The 9,379-nt window shown below is 53.4% G+C and overlaps 1 protein-coding gene across 1 annotated transcript in view; it reads right to left on the bottom strand.

The window, feature by feature from the left end:
* Nucleotides 1–200: 200 nt before the first annotated feature.
* Nucleotides 201–9,379, bottom strand: part of SAAL1 (serum amyloid A like 1) — a 43,205-nt gene continuing 34,026 nt past the window's right edge. The window contains exon 12 of the mRNA XM_029059814.2: nucleotides 201–481. Coding sequence (XP_028915647.1) covers nucleotides 374–481 — 108 coding nt within the window. The 3' untranslated portion in view covers nucleotides 201–373. The remainder of the gene's footprint in view (nucleotides 482–9,379) is intronic.

Here is a 9,379-nt window from a genome sequence, read left to right as displayed (position 1 = left end):
CCTAATACCACTTTACTCATTCGATTGGATGTATTGAGCGCCTACTTCATTCGATCGTATTGATTGAGCGCTTACGGTGGGCAGAGCACTGTACTAAGCACTTGGGAGGGGACAATACAACAATGAGCGGGCACATTCCCTGCCCACAACAGGATTATAATCTAGAGGGGGAGACAGACATTAATAGAAATAAACGGAAACACGATAACCAACGGCATTTATTCAGTGCTAATTATGTGCTGGGTGCCGGGACACTTATTCAGTGCTAGGTGTTGGGGGAGATGCCAGATTTTCAGGTTGGCCATAGTCCCAGCCCCACTGGGAGTACACAGTATCCCCATTTCACAGATGAAGAAACCGAGTCCCAGTGGGTTTAGGTGACTTGTCCAAGGCGACCCAACAGGCCAACGATCGAGCTGAAATTAGAACTCAAGTCTCCTGACTTCCACTCCCTCGAACATGTCCCTCGGAGACTCGCAAACTGTAAAAATAACGATAGAATCTGCTAAGCGTTATTATTGTAATATCGTACTTTCCCAAGCGCTTAGCACAGTGCTCCGCACGCAGTAAGCGCGCAATAAAAATGAACGGATGAATGAATGAGCGGGCCAAACACTGTTCTACGTGCTGGAGTAGATAGAAGATAGGTTGGACACAGTCCCTGTCCCACATGGGGCTCACGGGGTTAATCCCCAGTTTCCGGATGAAGTAACTGAGGCCCAGAGAAGTGAAGTGACTCACCCAAGGCCTCACAGCAGGCAAGCGGTGGAGCCGGGATTGGTAATGATAATAATAATGTTGGTATCTGTGAAGCGCTTACTATGTTCAGGGCACTGTTCTAAGCGCTGGGGGGGGGGGATACACGGTCATCGGGTCGTCCCACGTGAGGCTCCCGGTCTTCATCCCCATTTTACAGATGAGGTGACTGAGGCCCAGGGAAGTGAAACGACTCGGCCACGGTCACCCGGCTGACGAGTGGCGGAGCCGGGATTCGAACCTATGACCTCCGACTCCCAGGCCCGGGCTCTTTCCACCGAGCCCCGCTGCTTCCCAAGACGGGAGGGGGCCGGGGGGAACGCCCCCGGCTCTGATCCGCTTCCCGGCGTGCGCCAGATTCCGAACGGCGGAGACCGTCTTCGTGGGGGAGCGACGCGGGCAAGTGGCAACTAATCGAATGTTTCAATAACCCGATGCAAATGGACGCTGTGATGGTTTTCATACACAAATGTGGCCGGAGAAGGAAAGCGGCTCGAAAAGCTTTCGTATTTGCAAATGAGATGCGTAAGCGACAGCTCAAAGAGAATTTTGAGGAGCTCGGAGGGGCTTCGAAATCCAGGTGCGAGCAACCCGAGTCCAGACTGACCCGTGGAGGTCTAGTCTTTCCCCCGTGGAAGGAGGGATAAGGCGGGCTGGGGGGAAAGGGAAGGTGGTCTTATCCCCCCTCCCCGCTCTCGACCATCCGCCAGTCGGGGGTTGATTGAGCCCGGGTTTGGTTACTTTCTTCCACGCTGGAAATGAATCCGTCGAAGGATGGTCTCGTCGAGCCCGTGCCGCGTGCCGAGCGGTGTACTAAGCGCTTGGAAGAGTACAGTGCAACCGACTTGGCGGACGCGTTCCCCGCCTAGAAATCAGCGGGCCGGGAAGCCTGTCCTCGCTGTACGGGGCAGATGAAATGGGCTCGGAGGTCTCTACTGGGGGGGGGGGGGGTGAAGTCCTCCCAAGCGTCCTCCCGAGGGCTCAGGGTGGTATAGAGAGAAGCGGCGTGGCTCCGTGGGAGGAGCCCAGGCTTGGGGGTCAGAGGGCATGGGTTCAAATCCCGGCTCTGCCGTTTGTCAGCTGTGTGATGTTGGGCGAGTCACTTCACTTCTCTGGGCTTCGGTTCCCTCATCTGTAAAATGGGGATGAAGACCGGGAGCCTCCCGTGGGACGACCCGATGACCCTGTATCTCCCCCAGCGCTGAGAACGGTGCCCTGCACGTAGTAAGCGCTTAACAAATACCGACATTATTATTCGGGCACAGAGTAAGCGCTCAGTAAGTACTTTTTAGGCAGATTGATTGATTGGCCAAAATCGATGACTAGTATTTATAGAGGACTTACTGACTGCAGAGCACTAGACTAAGAATTTAGCAAGTACCAATCTGTCTCTCCCCCCCCAGACCGTAAGCCCGTTGTGCGCAGGGACTCTGACTGTTTATTGTCGTATTGTACTCTCCCAAGCGCTCAGTACAGTGCTCTGCACAAGCGCTCAATAAATAGGACTGAATGAATGAATGAATGGAAGAGTACAGTGGAATAGAGAAGCTGCAAGGCCTGATGGAAAGGGGAAGGGCCTGGGAGTCAGAGGACCTGGGTTCTAATCCCAACTCTACCAACTGCTCGGTAGCTTCCCAGACTACAGTTAGAGAAGCAGCGTGGCTCAGTGGAAGGAGCACGGGCTTTGGAGTCCGGGCTCATGAGTTCGAATCCCAGCTCTGCCACTTGTTGGCTGTGTGACTGTGGGCAAGTCACTTAACTTCTCTGTGCCTCAGTTCCCTCATCTGTAAAATGGGGATGAAGACTGTGAGCCCCACGTGGGACAACCTGATTCCCTTATGTCTACCCCAGCGCTTAGAACAGTGCTCGGCACATAGTAAGCGCTTAACAAATACCAACATAATACAGTTTCCCCGCGCCCTGGACCCAGGACTGGGCCACACTGACAAGAGAAGGGCACAGAAGCAGTGTGGCCTAGCGGAGAGAACCCGGACCCGGGAGTCAGAGGACCTGGGTTCTAATCCAGGCATCGCCACTTTTCTGCCGTGCGACCAAGGCCAAGTCGCTTCACTTCTCTGTGCCTCAGTTCCCTCAACTGTAAAATGGGGAAGAGGACAGCGAGCCACGTGTGGGGCAGGGACTGGGTCCAACCCCATTAGCTGGGATCTACCCCAGGGCTTAGTACAGTCTCGAGCACCTACCATCTTGCCAAACAAATATCGCACACAAAAAACCCCTCGGAAATCAACGCCCACCAGAAACTGTGACAATAAAATCCAGCAAAGTGTGGATGGAAATGCAGTCACTGGCTCATTACTGACTCGCCATTCCACTTTGGTATCTCTGGTCATGAGGCCTCGTTGCCTAATGGATAGAACCTAGGCCTGGGGAGTCAGAAGGTCCTGGGTTCTAATCCCTGCTCCGCCACCTGTCCGCTGCGTGACCTTGGGCAAGTCATTTCACTTCTCTGGGCCTCAGTTCCCTCATCTGCCAAATGGGGATGAAGACGGTGAGCCCTGTGTGGGACAGGGACCGCGTCCAAGGCGATTATTCTGTATCCACCCCAGCGCCCAGTATAGTGCCTGGCACGTAGTAACCACTTAACCAACGCCACGGTTATTATTATTATTACTGTTCGGGCTCAGGGGTTTCCCGCGGCTGGGGAAGAGCTCGACTTGGCCGCTCCCATCGTCCTCCGAGGCCCGGCCGGGCCCCGGCCTAAGAATGAGGGCCCGTTAGCGGCGAGGATCCGGACGGTTGCCGGTAACCCCCTCTCGGGCCTCTGCACCTGTCCCCTCGGGCCTCCCATTCAACCTCTCGACACAAAGCTCCGCTCCTGCTGTTTGCGCTCAGAGCTGTTTAATCACCGGAGAGAAAAAAAATCACGGAGGGAGCGGGCGCTGGGGTTTTTTTTTTTCCAATTACCTTCACTTCTTTCAAGTCTGAGTAAACTGTGCGCCCAGAGTAGCCAGGCCGATTTGATTATGAAAACTATTAATCTCTCCATCAAAGAGGAGCTCGTTCCCGGTTACGGAGCATCTGGCATGCTCCTCCGAAGGGGACCCGTAATCTGGTCTTCTTGAGCCTCCTGAGCCCCCCGCCAGTGTGCCAGGGTGGGAGAGACCCCTCGCTCCCACGATATACACTTTTCTCATGGGACCTGTTCATCTCCTACTACGTATCAAACACCGTCCTAAGCACCGGGGGTAGGTTACGAGCTAATTAGGCTGGACACGATCCTTCTGCAGCATGGCATTCACAGTCGAAGTAGGAGGGGGAACGGGTATTTCATCTCCATTTTACAGTTGAGGAAACTGAGGCACAGATAAGTTAGGCGATCTGCCCCAGGTCGCCCAGCAAGCGATCGGCAGAGCCGGGATTAGAACCCAGGTCCTTCCGACGCCCAGGCCCACGCTTTCTCCTTCAGGGCACACGTGACACCTCCGTGATACACACTTGACACTCGTATGACACTTGAGCCGGACTGCTGACCGGGATTAAGCTCTCCCAGCCTCTTCGAGGGCTTTTTGGGCAAATCTGAGGTGGTTTTGTTTTGTTTCATTTTGTTTTATGGTAATTGTTAAGCACTTAATAATAATAATAATGTTGGTATCTGTTAAGCGCTTACCACGTGCCGAGCACCGTTCTAAGCGCCGGGGTAGACACAGGGGAATCGGGTCGTCCCACGTGGGGCTCACGGTCTTAATCCCCATCTTCCAGATGAGGGAACTGAGGCACAGAGAAGTGAAGTGACCCGCCCACGGTCACACAGCGGACAGGTGGCCGAGCCGGGATGCGAACCCATGACCTCTGACTCCAAAGCCCGTGCCCTTTCCACTGAGCCACGCCGCCAGACACTCTACCAGGCACTGGGATAGATGCAAGCCAATCAGGTCGCCCACATTCCATGTCCCACGGGGGGCTCACGGTCTTGATCCCCAATTAACGGGTGAGGCGACTGAGGCCCAGAGAAGTGAAGTGACTTGCCCAAGGTCACGTAGCCAAGTCGAGAAGCCAGCTCCTTCTGACTCCCAGCCTCACGATCCGTCCACTAGCCGACTTCTGCTCTGATAGTGTGAAAAGGGCTCTGTCCACAGAGTGGCCTCTAGAAAGGCAGTGTGGCCTAGTGGCAAGGGACTGGGCCTGGTAGCCGGGGAACCCAGATTTTGAAGCCCGGCTCTGCCACTGGCTGCCGTGTGACCTTGGGGAAGCGACTTCATCCATCGATCCATGGCATTTATTAAGCGATGATTGTGGACACTGTGCTAAGCATTCGGAAGAGCAAAATAGGGTAAGGAGACATAAACCCTGCCCTCAAGGAGCTTACGGCCTACTGGAGGAGGCAGACATTAAAAAAGAATTCCCCGTAAGGCAACTACAGAGATATAATAATAATTATAATAACGGTATTTGTTAAGCGCTTACTATGTTGCCAAGCACTGTTCTAAGCGCTGGGGGAGATGATACAAGGCGATCAGGTTGTCCCACGTGGGGCTCAGTCTTCATCCCCATTTCACAGATGAGGGAACTGAGGCACAGGAAAGTTAAGTGAACCCAAGCGCTTAAGTCCTCTAGACTCTAAGCTCCTTGCGGGTAGGGACGTGTCCGCCATCTCTATCGCTTAGTGTTTTCCCATGCGCTTAGTCCAGTGGCTTGGCTCTACCCATTACGCCGGGCTGCTTCTCTACATTTACATGCATAGATTTATATGTGTACGTCTGTGTCCCGAGCGTCAGGAGAGTTAGCGCTTAGAACAGTGCTCTGTACATAGTAAGCGCTCAATAAATACGACTGAGAGATTGCACAGGAGTGAATTAAACAAGGTCCCTCTCCCTCAAGGAGTCTAATAGGTAGGGGTCGAGCTGGCAATTTCTCAGGGCCTGGGAGAGGAATTCTCTAGGTTCAGGGATACAAGAGGGACTCGCATACGATGTCACGGGGAACGGGGAGACGGGGTAAATCTTTCCCTGCCTCGGCCTGACCGAACACCAGAAGGCAGCCCTGAACATCCTGACTGTAAATGCCAGATGTTACATCTCAACGAAGGAGCGCTAGATTTTGGTTTTTTTAATAGTAGTTAAGCGCTTAGTGAGCGCCCAGCGCTGTCCCGAGCACTGGGCCCACCCAAGACGATCGGGTTGGACACGCCCCCCCCCCCGTCCCGTCCACGGCTCGCAGTCCGAGTCGGAGGGAGGAGGACTTAATCCCCATTTTCCAGATGAGGTAACTGAGGCCCAGGGAAGCCAACTGATTTGCCCAAGCTTGTCGCACAGCAGACAAGCGGCGGAGTCGGGCCGCCGCCGCAGCAGCGTGGCCGAGTGGCTAGAGCCCGGGCCTGGGAGTCAGAAGGTCATGGGTTCTAATCCCGGCTCCGCCACTTGGCTGCCGTGAGGCCTTGGGCGAGTCATTTCGCTTCTCCGGGCCTCACTCACCTCATCTGGCATATGGAGATTAAGACCGTGAGCCCCACGGGGGACAACCTGATTACCTAGTATCTCTCCCCAGCGCTTAGAACAGTGCCCGGCACATAGTAGGCGCTTAACAGACACCATTATCATTATTCCCTTCTAGACCGCGAGCCCGTCGTGGGCAGGGATTCTCTCTCTTCGTCGCCGAGTAGCACTTTCCAAACGCTTAGTACAGTGCCCTGCACACAGTGAGCGCTCAACAGATCCGACCGAATGAACGGACAGGTGAACCCCGGGCCTGCGACTTCCCGGCCCGGCCTCTCATCACCAGGCCGGGCCGCTTCCTCGAGAAACGTGAGCCTGTCCGAGTACTTCTAGGTCCCCTTCCCATTCTTGCAATTCCTCGACGATAAGGGAAAAAAGAGCGCAGGAGTCACCGTTAGAACATCCCGTGATGTCAAAGGCCCCACAGCTCGAGGGAGGGTGTTTTAATCAGCGGCTGCCTTTATTACCCAGAGCTTTGGCGTCTCGGGTTATTTATGATCATCTAACGTGCAAACATAAAGCCCTGCTACGTCGAAGCCTCCAATGAGAGTGTTTGAGGACTCTTCTGGGTATTTTAATATCCTTATATTGACAGAAGATAGGGGAGGTAAGCTAGGACGGGGAACAGGAAATGATCGGGTGATTTCATCCGAGTAATCGACAAAAGCATCTCCGACGGCAGGTCTAACAGATGGTTCGCTGGAACCGCCGTTTCCGAGAGGTCCGGGGGTCAGAACGCTGCGCGCGGCGACGAGCGGGCTACCGACCTCAGCCCGGCGGGTGATTGATAAGCCTCTAAGCGATCCGGAGGGCTGTAGAAATTGTTCCCGGGGCCCCGATGAAGGAACACGGGAAAAGGGAGGTTTTCAAGCAGGTTGATCTATCTGAATTTAAACCACGTCACCGAGGCGCCAAGGACCACACAGCGAAGTGCGCGGTCCTCGTGCCGGCTCCACCGCCTGCCTTCTGGGTGACCTTGGAGGAGTCGCTTCATTTCTCGGGGCCTCAGTTCCCCCAACTGTAAAATGGGGATTAAGAGCGCGAGCCCCGTGTGGGACAGGGACTGTGTCCAACCTAATTAAACTGTATCTACGCCGGTGCTCAGCACATAGTAAGCACTTAAGTACCGTAACTATTATCATCATTATTATTAATAATAAAAATAATAATAAAGTGGAGAGACCTTGGGCCTGGGAGTCAGAAGGACCTGGGTCCTAATCCCGGTTCTACCTCTCATCTGCTGCGTGACTCTGGGCAAGTCATTTCCCTTCTCTGTGCCACGGTCTCCTCAACTATAAAATGGGGATTAAGGCCGTGAGGCCCACGTGGGACGCGGACCGTGTCCGGCCTGATTATTCTGTATCCGCTCCAGCGCTTAGAACAGTGTCTGGCACAGAGTAAGCGTTTAACAGGTACCGCTGAAAAAAAAGAAAAAGGTCCAGTCATGAGTCCCGGCCCCGATAATCTACCGCAAACAGGAGCTCGTCTATTTCTCCACGCATCTCGGCCCGAAGAGCTGCGTTCTGTTCGAATCCTGATCGGAATCTAATCTCCCGGCGGGGTTTCCAGAATGGTTTCAAGGGGTTCTGGGAAACAAACAGCCACTTCCCTCCGTCCGAGGATCCACCGGACCCTCCGGCGAGGTCCCCGGCCCCCGTGATCTATCGCTTTTTTGGACGTTTCTGACTCCGGGTTCAGTCCACTGAGCATATGGCTGGGAAGTGCGGATGCATTTTTAATAACGTCTTGAGTTTTTACGGCACTTGGTGACTTTTCCAAGGGCTTTCCCATCGACTACCCGGTTATCTTCCAACAGTCCAGTGAGGTATGAGGGGGTATTCTGTTGATTTCATTAACGATGTGTCTATGTCCATAATTCTATTTTTTTACATCATTGATGCCTGTCCACTTGCTTTGTTTGGTTCTGTCGTCTGCCTCCCCCCTCCTAGACTGCGAGCCGGTTGTTGGGTAGGGATCGTCTCTATCTGTTGCCGAATTGGACCTTCCAAGCGATCAGTCCAGTGCTCTGCAAACAGTAAGCAATAAATAGGACCGAATGAATGAATTACCACTTTATCCTCGCATCTACTTTGTGAGTCAGGGAGGGGCAGGAGTTATCTCCGCCTAATAAGTGAGTAAACAAACACAGAGAGGTTAAGTAATTTGCCTGAGGTCACACGGGAAGCTGGTGGCCGTTAGGACTAGAACTCAGACCTCCCGACGCCTAGACATGTTCTCTTTCCGCTAGACCGTGCTGATTAATTATCTGATGAGAACATGGACTGCTGAACTAATTAATTAAATCCACAAATTACGTGAGGGGGCGGAAGGAGTATTCACTGTGAAACCCGCTGCCAATCCAGATTATTCTGTGTTTTTCTGGCTCTTCCAGGGAAGGGTATTGCCTTCCTCACAGAACTGGAAATACGTTCTTTACGGGAACCAACATCTAATGAAACCTCCCAAATTGACGAAAGAAAAATTGAATAACCTTGTACTGATTATCTTGTACTCATCCCAACAACTGGGACAGTGCCGGCAGCCGTCACATAACGTTATTACTATTAGGAGTAATAAGAATCACGGTATTTGTTAAGCGCTTACCGTGTGCCAAGCACTGTTCTAAGCGCTGGGGTAAATACAAGGTAATCGGGTTGTCCGGGTGGGGCTCACAGTCTTCGTCTCCATTTTACAGATGAAGGGATGGAGGCACAGAGAAGTGGCTTGCCCGAGGTCACACAGCCGATGGAGTGGTGGAGGCAGGATTAGTCATTCACTCATTCATTCAATAGCATTTATTGAACGCTTACTAGGTGCAGAGCACCGTACTAAGCTCTTGGAATGTACAAGTCGGCAACAGATAGAGACGGTCCCCGCCCTCTGCCGGGCTCACGGTCCGATCGGGGGAGACGGACGGACGAGGACGATGGCGATAAACAGAATCGAGGGGAAGAACGTCTCATTAAAACAATGCCAGATAAATAGAAGCAGGGTGACGTACATCTCATTAGACAAAATAAACAAAATAAATAGGGAGATGAAGATATATGCAGTCGAGCGGACGAGTAGGGTGCCGAGGGGGTGGGACGGGGGAGGGGGAGGAGCGGAGGGAAAGGGGAGAGAAGAGGGTTTGGCTGCGGAGAGGTGAAGGGGGGGCGGTAGAGGGAGCA

This window comes from Ornithorhynchus anatinus, chromosome 3 (genome assembly GCF_004115215.2).
Source record: "Ornithorhynchus anatinus isolate Pmale09 chromosome 3, mOrnAna1.pri.v4, whole genome shotgun sequence".
In the NCBI taxonomy this organism is placed as follows: Eukaryota; Metazoa; Chordata; class Mammalia; order Monotremata; family Ornithorhynchidae; genus Ornithorhynchus; species Ornithorhynchus anatinus.
This window is presented reverse-complemented; position numbering and strand designations above follow the sequence as displayed.